The sequence below is a fragment of the Pieris brassicae genome, chromosome 7 (genome assembly GCF_905147105.1).
Source record: "Pieris brassicae chromosome 7, ilPieBrab1.1, whole genome shotgun sequence".
NCBI classification, from domain to species: Eukaryota; Metazoa; Arthropoda; class Insecta; order Lepidoptera; family Pieridae; genus Pieris; species Pieris brassicae.
Genome location: NC_059671.1, coordinates 16,748,392 through 16,766,027, shown reverse-complemented (window position 1 = coordinate 16,766,027; position 17,636 = coordinate 16,748,392). Strand labels below are relative to the sequence as shown.

The 17,636-nt window shown below is 32.9% G+C and overlaps 4 protein-coding genes across 6 annotated transcripts; 2 read left to right on the top strand and 2 right to left on the bottom strand.

Annotated features, from left to right (window-relative positions):
- Positions 1–432: 432 nt before the first annotated feature.
- LOC123711807 (carbonyl reductase [NADPH] 1-like) lies at positions 433–1,506 on the bottom strand. Its single transcript, XM_045664612.1, has one exon. It carries the CDS (start codon positions 1,345–1,347, stop codon positions 523–525), a length of 825 nt encoding a protein of 274 aa, XP_045520568.1. The 5' UTR covers positions 1,348–1,506; the 3' UTR covers positions 433–522.
- A 403-nt stretch (positions 1,507–1,909) lies between these two features.
- LOC123711600 (transmembrane 9 superfamily member 4) lies at positions 1,910–9,559 on the top strand. Its single transcript, XM_045664216.1, has 9 exons — positions 1,910–2,070; positions 2,138–2,514; positions 2,696–2,851; positions 3,122–3,399; positions 3,568–3,771; positions 4,837–5,254; positions 5,486–5,669; positions 6,048–6,186; positions 6,500–9,559. Exons 1-9 carry the CDS (start codon positions 2,056–2,058, stop codon positions 6,598–6,600), a joined length of 1,872 nt encoding a protein of 623 aa, XP_045520172.1. The 5' UTR covers positions 1,910–2,055; the 3' UTR covers positions 6,601–9,559.
- Positions 5,631–17,555, bottom strand: LOC123711603. Of its 3 annotated transcripts, none has more exons than XM_045664220.1 (4): positions 17,188–17,555; positions 16,110–16,239; positions 15,423–15,657; positions 5,631–5,729 (listed from the first exon to the last, which is right to left on the bottom strand). In XM_045664220.1, exons 1-3 carry the CDS (start codon positions 17,484–17,486, stop codon positions 15,454–15,456), a joined length of 633 nt encoding a protein of 210 aa, XP_045520176.1. In that variant the 5' UTR covers positions 17,487–17,555; the 3' UTR covers positions 5,631–5,729; positions 15,423–15,453. The 3 variants fall into 3 exon arrangements, with proteins under 3 accessions (XP_045520176.1, XP_045520175.1, XP_045520174.1); XM_045664219.1 differs by lacking the exon at positions 5,631–5,729 and adding an exon at positions 14,256–14,359; XM_045664218.1 differs by lacking the exon at positions 5,631–5,729 and having other exon boundaries at positions 15,025–15,657.
- Positions 12,837–14,194, top strand: LOC123711601 (neuroguidin). The gene is made up of 2 exons (XM_045664217.1): positions 12,837–13,069; positions 13,173–14,194. The coding sequence occupies exons 1-2, from the start codon at positions 13,061–13,063 to the stop codon at positions 14,049–14,051; spliced, it is 888 nt and encodes a 295-aa protein (XP_045520173.1). The 5' UTR covers positions 12,837–13,060; the 3' UTR covers positions 14,052–14,194.
- Positions 17,556–17,636: the final 81 nt, after the last annotated feature.

Here is a 17,636-nt window from a genome sequence, read left to right as displayed (position 1 = left end):
GGCGCCATTATAACTAATGGTTGTTTGTGAGAATAATCTTAGCGCGACCTGTAGAACAGCATGCAAAACTGACTTAAAGATTCTCATTTTTATTTTATAAGATTTAAATTAATATTGTATTAATGAAAAATTCATAGATATTTGCACCATTCTGTTATATGAAGGAACTTAGATGTCAGTGTTATTTACATTTTAAAAATGGTATGATGGGCCTGTATGAACCTACTTAGTATTAGCGACTACATAGTGGGTAAGTTATCAAACTAGTGCTTAAAATCCCAAAACAAAAGCATTTTGGTATTATAGTCAGTGTTTTAGTAATACTAAAATTCTCTTAACTGAAAAAAAAAAATTATGTACTGAAATTAGTATACATCAAAAGAATCTATTTGTCTACAATAAAATCAAGGTTCTTTAATAAAAACGAGAAAGTTATAACCAAAAAACATATATTATTAAGTTTAAAGTGTTGTGACACTAATTATTATCACAGGAATGAACATAACAACAATTAACATTTCTTCAATCATCCCAGTTTACTTTATGGCAATCATGCCACAAAAAGGTACCTTTAAGAGTTTGGGGAGCTTCCAATGCCAAGTACAAAGGAGCTCTAGCACCACGTTCAGGGGTAAAATCACCCATTCCTTTTGTCATATCTGTCTTTACAAATCCAGGATGGACACAGTTTACAGATATGTCTTTACCCTGTTTGTTGTATTCTCTCTGTTGAACAAATGTTAGAGCAGATAGAGCTACCTTGGAAACTTTATAATCACCATAATGACCAGCAAAAGAAAAGAATGCATTCCGTCCATTTTTAGCTGCTTGCAGAAAATCACTTACAAATTGTAAAATCTCATCAACAGTTAAATTATCTTTTATTAATGTATCCAGCCAAATCTGTTTCCTTATGTTTGATAGCAAACCCCAATCGCTACTGATATTGACAACTCTAGCAGTATTTGTTAACATGGGGTGTAAATGTTGAGAAATTTTCAGAAGACTATAAAAATTCGTATCAAGTAGTTTTTTCGCTTCTTCATATGAGGAAACCGATTTATCGAAATCTAGAACTCCCGCGTTGTTCACCAAAACATCGATGCCAATGTGGTTAGCTTTAATAAAGGATGCAAAGTCTTCTACACTTTCTTCGCTTGTGACGTCAAGAACATGAAACCGTGGGTGTAGTCCTAAGTCTTCTAGGTCTTGGACGGCTTTTTGGCCCCTTTCTTCGCTTCTAGATGTGAGATACACAGCACCATCAAATTTTTGGCATAAACCCTTTACGATTTGAAACCCTAAACCTCTATTCCCTCCTGTGACTATAGCTACTTTGGTTGTCATTTTATAAATATTGAATTTGAAAAACTAATAAGAAGTATAATATAATTTGTAAAAATAAATATTTAATATTTTTTATTCTAAATGACAATCAATTCCCGGTCATTTTTGTAGATAAACACCTCTTATTTTGACAGAAGAAATGATTCACCAAATTCAAACGTCTAAGATTTAACTGTCAGCCTCCCACAGGCTCTTAACCCTTGTCAAGAAGCATCTTTGTGTTTTATTATAGTAACATTATCAGTGATCTATTTTAGCAAAATTCCGGTAGCCTTCATATACTTATATTATAATTTAGCTGCTAATCAAAAAATACCTTGTTTTAAAATTACTCTTTCAAGAATTCAAAGCTGAGATTCACATCCCAGAGAGTCCCAGAGTAGATCTAGAAATAGTATTAAGTTCAAAAAATATTTTACTGACAACCTCACAGCCTAATATCGCATCTATGTAAAATGTCACATTTTTAGTAAAATGACATTCGTGAATCGGCAAATGACAATAGACAATCGATTTCAATTTTGAAAAAAAATTATAAGTATTTTCAAAATTCTCAAATTATTTACATTTTATTTAGATAGTTGCTTTAAATACTATTCTTGTTAAGTTCTATTCGATATTAATAGTTATTTTTAATATTAAATAATAATGAAAATAGAAAGAAACACTACAATAATTTGAAGATAACTTCCAGGCTCAATTCTTAAAATGCATACTAATCACGTAAGATATTTATTTAGTATTAACTTTTTAAATTAAAGATACCTTTAATAAATTATAAATTTTTTAGGTGATTTTTTTATTGGTGTTTAATTTTGCATTTAATCATGGATTTTATGTACCGGGTGTTGCACCAGTGGAATATAAAAAAGGTCAAAAAATTGATGTTAAAGCTGTTAAAATGACTAGTATCCACACACAGCTTCCCTACGAATATTATTCCCTACCTCTGTGCCTACCAAAAAATGGAACAATTATATACAAATCTGAAAACTTAGGGGAAGTACTGAGAGGTGATCGCATTGTTAGCACAAATTATGAAATACATATGGCAGAGAATATTAAATGTAGACTCTTATGTCACAAAAAAAATGAACCAATGAACTGGAATGTTGAAGAATCTGAAACAGTTGCTAGTCGTATTGAGCATGAATATTTTGTGCATTTGTAAGTTACTAATATTTTTGTTGTTATAGAATAGAATAAACTATGACTTGATTTGTTGGTAGTCTGAATAACAGGTGAAATAACAATGATTATAAATTTTACAAATTGATAACTAACTCACTTCCTATTAATTGTAAATTCAAGTTACAATTAAGTTCCTTGCTAATCCTATTTTTTTTAGGCTAGTTGATAATTTACCAGTTGCTACAAAAATTATAAATCGAGAAACATCAGAAAAGTCTATTGAACAGGGTTATAGGCTTGGATTTATGGCGAAAGGGAAAGCTTTTATTAACAATCATTTAAAATTACTACTTAAGTATCACAAGCATAGTCAGTAAGTATCTTTAATGATTGATTACATTATTTACTCTTTATTATGGTTTGTAAGCTAATTACCACATAAATTGAATTGAATGTTGCAATATTTCGTAATATAATTCTATCAAAGTTTATCTTTTATCTCACTAACCTTTTTATCTCATTTATTTTTCTTTGCAAATAAATGCTGGATTTCTAATATTCTAGGGGAATCAGTATTTTTAATACCGTTTTTGTATATACTGTTGATTTGTGACACAAGTAAATATTTTATCTATCTTTTCAGAGATTCATACAGGGTAGTAGGTTTTGAAGTTGAGACACATTCTGTTTCAAAAGATGATTTAATTTTCTTAGAGGACTCCTGCCAATTTCCATTGGAACCAAGGCCACAATTAGTTAATGAGGATACTGGAACAAAATTGTATTTTACATACTCTGTGGAATGGGGAGAATCAGATATACAGTGGGCCTCACGCTGGGATATTTATTTAGGAATGAAAGATGTGCAAATACATTGGTTCTCTATTATCAATTCCATTGTAGTATTGTTCTTCCTATCAGGTAAGTATCTTTAATAATGACTAAACAAACAGATGATATGTATATTTACCACAAGCTTGTACCTTGCGGTTTTACATGCAGTAAAATTTATAGCATAGCTACGAAAGCTATCTCAATCTATTTAGGAAACAAACCCTCAGTTTAGTAATATTTTTGTTAACAATTTAGGAATCCTAACAATGATAATGGTTCGTACACTGAGGAGAGATATAGCAAAGTACAATTCAGATGAAAATATAGAGGATCTTATAGAAGAGACGGGATGGAAATTGATTTATGGTGATGTGTTTAGACCTCCACCAAAAAGAATGTTATTTGCTGCTGTAATTGGGAATGGTATACAAGTTTTCCTTATGGCTTTGATTACAATATGTAAGTATAAGGTGACATGATTTTATTATAATTATTATTTTTATACAGTATTAGAGTGTGCAGACAAAGGAACTGTCATGGGATTTTAGGTTGCTAATTTTTTGTTGTGTTGGCAACACCTTTCGATATATGAAAAAATTATACTGTGTTTTTTTTTTATCTCGAATAAATTGAGTCGTAAAAAATAAGAATTATATAGTTCGTATAAGCGGCACGCTGGTTTGCTATCCGTAAGGACTCAAGTATAATTAATGCTGATGAGTAAATTTATGGTGTGAAATAGTTTAAACTTATTTCAATTTTATAGTTTCAAAATCTATCGATATCGAGTTAAAGCCAATTAATACTATTAATGAGACTAAAAATATTCTAATTTGTCGGTTTCGAAATGAGATTTCTAGTTACATATATAAAATATGTTCGTGAGTGTTGAAGTAAATTTAAAACTTCTATTACATATTATATAAACGCTAAAAACTAAAAACAATATTCTGACGTTAGTATATTATTACTTTAATGACGTAAATATCAGATAATTAGTAGTTCGATATCTCAGTTCCTTAATTCAAATTAAAGTATTGACTTAAACTGATTTTATGCACGTGGCAATTATAAAATTGCCATTATGAAATATAAATGATTGGTACATATGAAAGCGGAGCATTGTTGGCCTGGCGTGTGCCTCTCGAATCTCGAATCACGAGCGAATATTACTATCCAGTGGTGCACCCAATGGATAATAATATTCGTAGTACGGCAAAGGAAAGCATTACTAGGAAACCGGCATGCTTTCGATATAAAAATTGACGGCATATGTCAGGCACTGACTTAAAAATAAATATCACGAGAGCAGATAAGATGGCAAGATTTAAAGTTAGCGCCATTTCTTTTGTCACAATACAAATAACGATTTTAAATAATAACGAGATTTGAAATAAATAAAAGATAAATTCTAATGACATCAATGGACAATTGCCAACTTGATACGAGAGCTCAATATGAAATCGCTTTGGGAAGCATAACTTTATTGATTGATATAACTTGATGTCTAAATCTTCTTTCCAGTCATTGCGATGCTTGGTATGCTCTCACCAGCCAGTCGTGGCGCATTGATGACCGCAGCAATTTTTCTCTATGTATTTATGGGATTAATAGCTGGCTACTATTCAGCTCGTTTGTACAACACTATGAGAGGGAAGCAATGGAAGCAGGCAGCTTTCTTAACAGCAACCTTGTACCCAGCGATTGTGTTCGGAAAATGTTTCTTCCTGAATTTCTTTATTATGGGGAAACACTCGAGCGGAGCAGTCCCATTCTCGACTATGATGGCCTTACTATGCCTTTGGTTTTGCATATCTTTACCATTGGTGTATTTGGGTTATTATTTTGGGATACGGAAGCAACCTTTTCAGCATCCTGTGAGAACTAATTTCATACCGAGGAAGGTACCAGAGCAAGTTTGGTATATGAATGTACTGATATGGTAAGGCAATTATAATATTTTAAATAGATTGTTTATACCTTTGTTAGTAAATTAGTGTAGTTGTTCTGAAGCTTTGCCTGTCTTAACACATTGTGCCTATACATTGAAGGCTATAGTTTCAAGTTACAAAATAAACAAAATATCAAAAATATTACATGTTTGCGAAAGCCTTTGGATTTGGCGTTTTTAAACTACATGAACGCGTAATCTGAAATGTAATATTCTTTTTAGTACTCTCATGGCTGGAATCCTTCCATTTGGGGCAGTATTCATAGAGCTATTCTTCATCTTTAGTGCTCTATGGGAGAATCAATTCTATTATCTGTTTGGGTTCCTGTTTCTGGTATTCTGTATATTGGTTGTATCTGTGTCGCAGATATCCATTGTGATGGTGTATTTCCAGCTCTGTGGAGAGGTAAGGTCCTCATTTACTAGTTGAATATAGATCGAGCGCCTTAATTTTTGAATCCAAAATCTAAAACAAACCTTAGTGAAAAACCTAGATAAAAATTTAACAACACTCATCAAAATGGGTTAAGCCGGTTTTGTAAAAAACGGTCTATTTTTCAACTTTGCAAAATATTACATTACATGTAAAACAATATTATAACACTAACATTGTTAGCCAAACAAATGTTATCTATTTTGTCGCCTCTGTACGTATAACCTGGCTTTTAATTTGATTTTTACGTAAAGGCTAATAGGCCGATCAAATGTATATGAAAAATATAATAGCACAGGTCCACAATGCTCCAGTATGAAATTATGATTCTACTATATATTTCTTTTCCAGGATTATCACTGGTGGTGGAAAAGTTTTACAGTATCAGGTGGTTCTGCTGTCTATATACTTATATACTCCATTTTCTACTTTTTCACCAAATTAGAAATTACGGAGTTTATACCCACCTTGCTTTATGTTGGCTATACAGGTATTGATGTTCCAATTTTTTTGATTAATTTTAGCAATAAGGATTTATATTTATATGAGAATATTATAAGCAAGTGAATCGCTTTAAAATTTCTTATTATATATAATTAAAAGTGGATGAGGCCTCAAAATGCTACCAGTTTTCTTATAAAAACTGCAAATTTTTATTCAAAATTTATTTAAAGAAAACAATGTTGATTTGGTTTATACCAGTTTTGGATTAGAATGATGCTATTGGTATTCGATATTTAAATACGGAATTGCTATTACAATGTACTGAACTGTGTTGTTAAACATTTTTGTCGTTTTTTCAGCACTGATGGTGTTGACTTTCTGGCTGCTAACTGGAACGATCGGATTTTTCGCCGCATACACGTTTATTAGGAAGATATATGGAGCTGTTAAAATCGATTAAAATTGGGCAAAAACGCATTAAATTAGAAAAATTATCGCGCCTTCACATAATGTCATATTTGCTCTGTGGAATTACCCTAAGGCCTTGACAGAATCCCTCACAGATGATATTCAAGCACAGATTATGAAATAGAGTAAATAATTTTGCTAAATGTCGTGGTCGGATCGTAGAATTGATTATTTCATGAAATGGTTGAATTGTTGAACGATATGACAGACAACGTTTGGCTCCATATCCAATCATGAGGCCAAACATAAGTGATCGTAAAAAGGTATGATACGATATAAGTTCGATGGAAAGTCTTTATAAAAAAAAATTTAAAAATTGTGTTAATATTATTTGTTAGTTCACTAATTCGGTTGTGACATTTTAGTCGAGAGCTTGGTTACGTTGTCTATGGGATGGTATTTAGAGCCCATTCCCGTATGTCAAAATACAATACGTTTTTGACGTCGGGAGATATACAGCAAAACAGTGCCGCTAACGGCGAATAATTTAAAAAGTAAAATATTTGACTTATTTAACTGTAGAACGTTAACGATTTAACGATATGGTAAATCATTTAATGTAATCATCACTTCTACGAATACGCCCAGTAAGGAAAATAACGCGATGTTAGTCAGTAGTGCATGAGAATGATTTAGTTAAATAAGTCCGTATTCCAAAAATATATTGGCTGTTAAAAAAATTCGATATCGCACTTACGACATTAGTACTTATAATATATTTTTAATGCATAGCACAGACTACAAAACCATTACGTTTTGACATACGGTAGTCATAGCGGAGCATATAAGTCTCGGCTCTGAAACCTAATGTTTGAAGATTCCTGAGATGTTTTAAGTATTATTTTATTGACAATTACTTACTGTACTAGTATTTAGCTGAAAAATAACGAAGTTAGATATAATATGAAAGAAAACAAAAGTACCATAGACAAAAGAACTGAGTGCCCTCAAAATTTGATTTCTATAAAAAAATGAATGAGTTTTATCTCTGAAATGGTGATAAAACAAGTTATTTTTATTTTAACGTAATAATTTGATATTTATTTTAATTACAATTACGTAGTGTGTACATTCCTTGTGTGATTTTTGTTATTAAAAATATGTATATTCAATCAAATTAAATCACTACCTAGCACAAAGCTTTGAATATTTTCGATAATCAATTCATTTACTGGCCACACGAATACTGGGTAATTTAAGGTACAATTTGGTATACAAATAGAACTCCGTTTTTAGGCCCAAACATTCGCTACAAATATTTACCATTAAAAATTATGGGTATCTGCTCGTAACATAATACAGGTACACACGAGCGAGATAACACATATTCAACAAAAATAATGGATTATTGTTTAGTAGTTCGTTCTTGAATAACTTAGAATGTAGGAAAAGATGACTAAGTAATCTTAATTATTAAAACATGTTTACCTCGGCCTTTTTAGGTCTTTGGATGGTATTAAATTATTTATTTGTGTAGTATTTAACGATTCGTAACGAAAAAGTTGGAAACTAAACCAATGATTCGGTTTAATTTCATCGCATTTGCAGTCTATGCCTAATGGGTTCTTTTAGATAACTACACGAATTTTAGGAATCTTTAATAAACAGTTATTATTTTAGAAATACTATTTTTTTGTAATTTTACTCATACTTGCTATTTTCATTAGAAGTCTGCTCTCCGAATAAATTATTAGAATAAATTATAATTATGACAATGCATATCAAATAATTTTATACCGGGGATATAGGCGAAGATTTTACTTAACAACTGAAGGAGAATTTTGTTTTAAAACAATCAACCTTTTTTTAGGTACAGTACAAAAATTCATGTCTAGTTTTGAAGTGTACAGTTTGGTTATCTAATAAGATAATTCCTTGAGAACACCCACATTCAACGTCAACGTCAATTAACTATTCCCGCGCAATTTCATAAGAAAATCGTTTAAAATGTTTAAAGCATGGTAGGTAGTGTCTGTTTTTAACCTAAATTTTATTAAAATTAAAATGTGGTCGATTTTATTTCAAGATAAGTTTTGTGCTTGTTGATCTAACTACGCGAGAGAAATGAGAATGAAGTAATCTTTTAGTGACGATAAAATGAAAAAAAAATGGACAAATAGTATTTCCGGTTTCGTTTAAATTAAGATTTCCAACAAGGATGTGATTCACATTCTTGTTTGGAATGCTGAGTCGAGTTAAACGACACGAAATATATGCCCATTACAATAGTTACGAGACTATTCTTTATTGACGAAAATTGTAGCTCAAGACTTAAAAAAATCCAGTGTATGTTTGTTTTATTTTTAGAACAAAAAAAAACAAAAGTTAAATCTATTAACTCAAACTACGAAATTTAAAAAAATCAAAACTATACAACTTTTTAAATCACAACTATACATTGAGTTTTGACAATTCTCACAACCTATAAACCAATATTTGTCAATTAGAATATTCTTTTTTTGAATGCAAACAAGAAGGAAACTTCTTGTATATGTCCGCGAGTACATTAAACATGCATTATTCGATAAGATCTTTATAAATCGTAATGATTGAATAATCGAAAGGTTGACCATTTTCCCTAAGATTTTATCTATTCTATGCATATCTTAAACGCATTTAGAAATAGCCGTTATATGGTTAAGAAGTGTTTTTTTCTTTTTGAAATGATTCTTTAAGCAAATAGGAGTTGTTTAAAAAAAGTTTCTATGTTATAAATTTTCAACAGTAGATCCATTAAACGTGTTTTATAATTAACGTATAATTAGTTTTTATCGCAGACGAATAAATATTATTGCGCGTCGACACCAATGTAAAATTTTGAAATATATGTTACGTTTGATGTGTGAAAGTATTATTAGCGATCATTGCTTAAATGGTAGTCGATAGTTAGTAACCAGTAGTTGTAAATATTAATAAGGAACATAATTGTAATAAATGTTATGATTACAGAACATGTTTTTTTTTACATATTTCATAATGCAATCATTAAAGCTGTGGATCTAGAGAAACATGCATTTTCCAAGCAACCTCGAAATTCAAATGAATTTCATTAGACGCGACTGAACTATCTTTAGTCTATGAATTGAGTAATCCTCAGATTAAGTAATAATAAGTCCGATAAGAAATCTGAGACATCTCTATGGTCTGTGAAGTTATAATAGTTCGGATGATCGCGCTCGAAGTAAACGCCCGATCAAACTAGATTTAAAAAGTGTAAGATCCACGCGGATATCATTAAAACAAAGTGTACGTCTACCCTCTAGTTTCATTCGTTCAAGATGTATACCTAGGTAACACTGAAAATTTTAGAAAATGAAAAAAAGCTTAATATAGAAAGTTACCAATACTTTTGTTTTTCGAAGTAATCTTCGTTCCTCTCTACACATCGTCGCATTCGATGGAACCACTACGAAAAGCAGTGGGTAGGCATTTTCGTACGCTTTCACCGCGTTACGCCATTTTATCTTTAGTTCTTGGGTATAAATGAAAGTCACAGGGTGCCAGGTCAGGACTGTATGGCGGATGACTGATAATCTCGACACCTGCCATAGTCAAATATTCACCAGTCCATGCGAAGGTGTTTCTGGTAGTAGGTTAAAGTATGGGCAATCCATCTGGTACAAAGCTGATGCCTAAATGTTCATGAAATATTTTTTGAACTTGGCTCATACCAATGCCTAGGCTTGCCCGTATTTGCTGATAGGTCACCCTCTTATCTTCCTCTATCATACGTCGCACAGCACTGATGTTATCTTCAGTAGTCGCTGTTAAAGGACGTCCCTCACGCAGATCATCATTGAGATTGCTACGTCCACGCTTTAACCCCTTAAACCAATTGTAAATAGGGGCACGAGATGGGGCTTCATTAAGAAATGCTAATCACAGCCTATCATTGCTTTATTGTTAAGTAAGCCCACAGCTAGTCATAATAAATCATTGACCGAAAATTTTCTCGCGTTAGGTTCATTTTCAGTTTCAGATTGGCCGCCAATTCACAAATACAAATGACAAATGAATGCAATATATTATATATATGTATATAATATGCATTACGTTACCAAAGAGGTCTAAAATTGAAATTCAAAAAAGTGTTCATTACCAATGTTTCTAACTGTGCTTAGTCCGTTCTAAACATTTTCAGTATTACCCACATATTTTCACAACAATATTGACGTGAAATGTCAGCTGCTACGAGGAGGTATTATAAAATAGTCGATTGATGTCAAATTAAGGCTCATTATCATCCAATAACATACGGCGCACTGTAAAATGTGTACTACAAAATTGTTTGCCAAAGTTTATTCGGCGTCTGGACATGTCGACTCCATCGCCCATTGGTGAAATATATGTCAGAGCATCAGCGCAATTTCATCAACGCAATCAGTCAACCCCTTCCTAGTGGGAGTGCCATGCTGGTGTGCATGTTGGCTTCAGGCTACAACAAAATGGGCAAGCACTACCACTGCCTCCCCGCCTCCACCGGATCACTTAGCAACCGGCGTGTGACGCACAGGCTGCTCTTTATATTCTTGGGGGGCAATTCTGCACTTGCTGAGGACTTCACTAATGTTAAGGTGCTCAACTCCCAACATCAGAGAGGCTATCTTTTCTCGTCACCTCGGGACATGACATGACGGAAGATGCTTGAAAAGGTTCCCGCTGAAACCGTAATACTTGGTGATTTTAATGCCTACCATGCCGCTTGGCTCGGCTCTGAAACCACCACTGAACACGTCTTTGTTTAAAGATTTTTATTGTGGATTTAGACTTATTGAACTCTTAATAAAAAATCTCATGCTTATCAAGTCTCTATATACTCTTGTATCACGCGGGAAGATCCATTCAGGACTTAGTTTGAGTATAAGAAATGGTCCCTGCGATAACGCAATACCAAATGTGGACGATCATAAACCCTTTGTGTTGGAGCTTTTGCTGACTTCTCATCCAGAGAACTACTAAGTCTCTGTCTACTGTTTACTTTGTTTTTGTACCCGGGGTACATCGGATCATTGCATGGTCTAAAACAACGTGCCGCACACGCTACCGCTTCGGCCTCGCTTCGCGGGCTGTTGCTGTGGCACTACAAGTCCAGTGCGAGAGAGATGCTCCTGCAGGGTATGGAACATTTTGTTCCATTCTCTGCCTTTGCGCCTTAAGCGAGAATGCTTTAAAGCCAAGGCAGAGGCAGCCACATCCTGTGATACGACCATCGGCTGACGTAAAAAAAGCTTTTTTACGTCCAGGTCCTTCAAGCGGGAACTCGCTAAGGCTAAATCAGAGCACATTGCGAGAAATTGGCCCACATCCCTCCCGGGACTCGAGCATTCTGGTCTCTTGCCAAAGGTGTCGAAGGGAATTTTTGTCAGCCCTCCAATCGACCATTGCACAGGGAGTCCTCTTCCTGGCCCACACCGAAAAGGAGAAGGTACACTTTTTGGGCTATCTCTTCGTGTCCAACTCGACTCTGGATGACATCACCGACCATTTCGCGGTGTAAATCATCGATGGCGGAAATCCTATGATGGCAACGTGCTGTTCGCAAATCACTATCTTCCTTGGACATTCATAAGTCGAGCGGGCCTACTGGCATCCCCCCGATTGTACTGCGTACTTGTGCTCCTGAGTTGGCTCCGGTCTTAATGCACCGTTTACGGTACCTGCACTCGCTCGGTATATATCCCGAGCGAGTGCAGGTTCCCTAAAAAAAGCAATCGCTCTGAGCCGTCAAACTATCGCCCAATAGGTTTAATCTCCTTGTTCTCTAAAATCATGGAAACCATTATTAACGGACAGCTCCTGAGGTATCTAAAGGGCCACCAACTGATCATGGATTATCAGTACGGATTTCGCCGTGGTCGCTCAGCAGAGGCAATTGAGTCCAAGGGGGAGGCGCTGATGGTAAGTTTGGACATAGCGAAAGCTTTCGATCGGGTGTGGCACAGTGCACTGCTCTTGAAGCTTCCGGTCTATGCGCTCCCCGAGAAATTATGCAACTGGATTTCTAGCTTTCTCGCTGATAGGAGCATCAAGATCTTTTTTAGCATTTGCAATTTTGTCTGTGCTCTGAGTCTTGTGTTTTTTGATATAATAATTAATATGTCGGGCATGATAAGGTACTCTAGCTCAGGTATGTGCTTCTGCGGCCTGCCTCCTATTAGCCAATTGTCATTTGTCACAGTTCAGACCATAGAGAAATAATATATACTGGGTTCACAGTTCACATTTCACACGCAAATCGCAAGACGCTAGCGGCTTGCTAAGCCATTAATTTTTATTTTATGAAACAATATTGATAATGATCAACGTTCCTTTCTTTTCTAAACCTAGTTCCTTACTGTGTAATGTTTATAGCAACTAAATAAGTAATAGTGTTCCGCCTACGCTCGTGCCTGCCAATACAGGTTTTATTTTATAATTTAAGGTTAGGTATTTACTTTTAACAAACAAGCATCATGGTTCAGGTAAATATCAATTTCAATTTATAAATGGTTTAATTTTTTTTTATATTGCTATATACTGTAAATAAGTTTTTTTGTATAACGTTTACCATATCCTTGGTTACAGGCAACAGACGAGATGGAAGTTCCTGATTTACCTCAGGCAGTAAAATTGTTAAAAGAAATGAATACAAACGTCCAACAAGTATCTAACCTTGTTGATAATATGTTAGTTCGCGTTAAAGATGGCGAAATGTCTACTGATAAAGGTTTAAGCTTTTTAGAAATGAAATATCAAATGCTGCTAGGCTATTTAATTAACTTAACATACATTGTATTACGAAAATGTTCTGGTGAAAAAATCGAATCTGACCCATCTATAGATAGACTAATAGAAATAAGAACTGTACTTGAAAAGATACGTCCCATAGATTCTAAGTTGAAGTATCAAATTGATAAACTTGTTAAGACTGCAGTGGTTGGTGCCAGTTCAGAAGATGATCCACAATCCTACCATGCTAATCCATCAAACTTAATGAGTAAAATAGATAACAGTGATGACGACTCAAGTGAAATGTCAGACAGTGGTGAAAAACCAAAAGATAACAAATCTAATATTTATGTCCCACCTAAATTGGCCGCTGTACACTATGAAGAAAATGTTACAAGATTAAATACTGAAAAGAATAAAGAGCGAGCAAAGAAACAATTCCTTAACTCAAGTGTAATGAGAGAACTTCGGGAAGAATATTCAGAAGCACCAACAGAAGTAAATACAGGAAACTACGTCAAACATTCAATATCTAAACAAGAGCAAGAGAAGACAGAATATGAAGAGAACTACCTTACTCGATTGCCAGTCACTAAAGCTGAAAAGAATCGTCGTAGAAAATTGACAACCGTTGGAATGTTAGCTGATGAAATAACTGGAAGTCGCAGTGTATCCCGTAAACACAAAATAAAATCTAAGAAAGGTAAAGGATTTAAAAGGAGGAAAACTCACTAATAGTTTTACAATTTTATTAAGCTTCAGAACACTGTTAGATTTGTGTTATAATAAATCTAGTTTTTATTTACAAGTAAAAAGTTCTAAGCATTTATAATAAATTACTATTTCTAACTTATTACTCAAAATGAATATTGGCTTTGCATAATTGCAGTTCTGTATTATCATCATAATACTAAGAACTTTAAAATTTATATTTTTATAACTTTTTATGTGCAAACTAATTATAAAGTATGTGTTAACATGATTATTCTAAATTTTTGCTTTGGGATTGCAAGTTTGGATATTATTAACAATAAGATTTGTAACTGTAAAAGAAACAAATTAATAGGAGTTTTAGCAAAATAATAAATCTAAACAGGGTTTAAAGTAACATGTAACATTTTAATTTGTTTAAAATTGTTGTATAACTTGATTTAAGCCCTGCTTTATGTACATATAACAACTATAAAAATCACAAGAAACTATAACTAGATGATATAGACATGTAATTTTACATTAAAGTTTAGTATACAGGGTACAGAATATATATTTCAGTTGCTAGATTCATTGCACAACATTTTTATTTGAAAACTATATAATGTTAAATAGTTTTAAAAAGTTACACATAGTCGTGATTTTATGCCTTGCCCAATCCTTAAAATATAGCCAAATTAGAATATATCAAGAAATGTGTAAATAGAAAATATTGATAACAATAAAAACTGATTTACTTTAAGAATTGCAAACTGATCACATGTTAATGTTTTTTAGATTTTGTTACTGATATTATAATTTGTTTAAGTGTCTTTTGTTGCTTTTGGAAACCTTATCACAAGTCATGTGTTATTTAAGAAACACCAGTTATATTGATTAGTATTGATTTTTGCTGTTAAACAAGTGCTTGTGTATGCTGTTTCCATAAAATTTTTCATCAACATTTTTTTTAGTATAAACAATATTTTTTTAAGTTTTTATGATTATGAAATTATGTTATTGTCTTATTAGTTGTATAATTTAAATTTAGTTCTATGATTATGTTAACTGATATACTAAGTGTAATTAGTTTATGCTTATGTATAAAAATGATGTTAATTAAAGTAAACTATTGGCACAGAAATTGTTATGATTATCAGTAAACTAAATGAAAGGTGGCAATATGGAGTATCATAATCTTTTCGCATAGGTGCCCTTAATTCAATCTAATACAAGTTTTTTTAAAGATATATAATAAATATACCAATATAACAAAATTAAGTTTATTAGATCTCAAGAAGTTTGCTTTATGGGAGTTTATAGGTTTTGTTTTCTCCTAATTTTTTCAAGTTGATTTATTATTTAGTTAAGTATATTTGTGACTGGTATGATTGAATAAATACTTTTTTTTATTACCTTTTTTTATTTCGCGTCTTAAAGACCACATTTATTTTAATTTCGGAAAATCTTGAACGCAGGTGGCTGGATCAAACGATTGATATCGGAAGAGCCTCATTTCTCGTATGTGCCCAATAGGTGTATGTGTATCCAAACATTGGTAATCTCCTCTCGGTGGAGCAGTGCCGTGGTTATGAGTTAGGTCGGAACGAATAACTCGATTTAGTAACCATGGAGGGGAAGACATTGTCAGCTAAAATATGAATTCATGTTTTAAGAAATATTAAAAAAAAATTGAAACCAAATTTTGCCAAATACATAGATGAAAAATAAGAAGAGCTTAGCTGAAAAGTTAAAAAGAGTATACGTAATAGTAAAACGTAATTAAAATGGTCGATTTTGCTGTTATTTTTATGTGGATAGTGAGTAAGGAATCGGTGGTAATCGAGAAATTTGGTTACTCAAGTGGCACTGAAATCGTTTTCAGTTTAGAGATACTGGTTTCGAACTCTTATAAAACAAATTAATTTGTTAGATTAAGCATATTAATATGTACTTGCGTGTTATATATAAGCGCTATGGATGCGAAACAACTGCAACGCGCAAGTGTGTCTACTTTTCTATGGTGGTAACAAATTGTTCTTAGTTTTTATAAGTTAGATTCAAACTAGTGAATTGTTTTTTTTTTTATAAACAAACTCTTACCGGTCTTGTAACTCCGGGATAAGGACTTCTATAGTCATTTTGTTGTGTACTTATATAGTCCATTACACCAAAATCATGCGGTAATTCTGCTAAGTTGGCTTTTTTCATTAATTTATTTCTTCCTGGGGTACTGCGTGAAACAAACAGAATTTTTAACAATAAAAATAAGACTAGAATTGATACTCAACCAAACCACGGTCCGATGAACTATAGCTCCTCGATAATGATGTCGACAATAGAAAAAATATTTCTTTCGTATTAGCAGCAATCAAAAGTTCTCCTTGCAATTTCATAGATAAGGCATAATATTCTTATTTACTTTTGGAAGCTATAAGATTAACACTATACACATAATTTAACAATATGAAACCGACTTCAACTTCTCCTCAACATTATTTATAGGTATCTACAGAAACCTACAAATCATATTTACATGAACCATCTGTAAGTTGGAATACACCGAGAAATTTGTGTACAAACATACATACACCTTTAGAGAAATTTAGCAGAAGCTTGGATGCCTTATATATGTATCATAATACACAAATACTAGTATTATCCAATTCCAATAATATCACATTCACACTAGGCGAACCCGTTTGAAGTCAGTATGGCCCCTAATTATTTACATGCTATGGCATTTTACGTAGTAAGTAAGTCTAGGCAGACTGTAGGAGTGTATTCTACACTTGGGTGAAGTAAGCTACCAAAACAGGAAGTAGTGATCAAGATAACTCCTTCTAGAGTCTTGAAGGGTGATTTATTAGGATCTAAATCTAGACTAGGGTCTAGGGTAATTTAGGAATTACCCTTGGACATTAATTAATGTTTTTAATTGTTATAAAGTATAACTTATAAGTCCATATTCTAATTTGTATTTCAAGTTACAATCTTGTCTGGTAAATGGATAAATGGTTGGACAGCTCTTTAAACTGGATTTAAGTTTGACTGCCGTTCAAGAATACGGGGCTGGATCTTAAAAAAGCGTTAGGACTGGATGCCCATGTTACCATCTAATTATACGCCTAGTTAACACCTAAGTATTCTAAGATTATCTTATCTAAAAACTGCAACTCACTCAGTACAGGGATACGAAGTAAAATTAACCAAGGGCTTGAAAGCATAAATCGGTTCTGTTTTTGTAAAAACCTGTTCTAGCATATGTCCAGTTTCAGTTTTCCCTACACCTTGATCCTGGTTTCCCCAACGGTTGTAAGTACTGACATGATTACTTAAATAATCTCGATACACATAATTGTCTTTCTTTTCAGCGTGATTCGCAAAGTCCCAATTTTCAACTTTCACCCATGGACCATATGTGTTTTTTGAAAATAATATTTGCTGTGGCTTTTTGGCCATGGGATTTTTTGTCCGCATTTTGGTGTTGTTAATTAATTAAAGTATACGTAATATTTATAAAAATTAAGCACAATGTAATGTCTATGAATGACGTTGATTGTTTATGGTACTTATTAAGAAATTGGAATAAAAACTTTTATTTTAATAAAAAATAGATACTAGTTAACA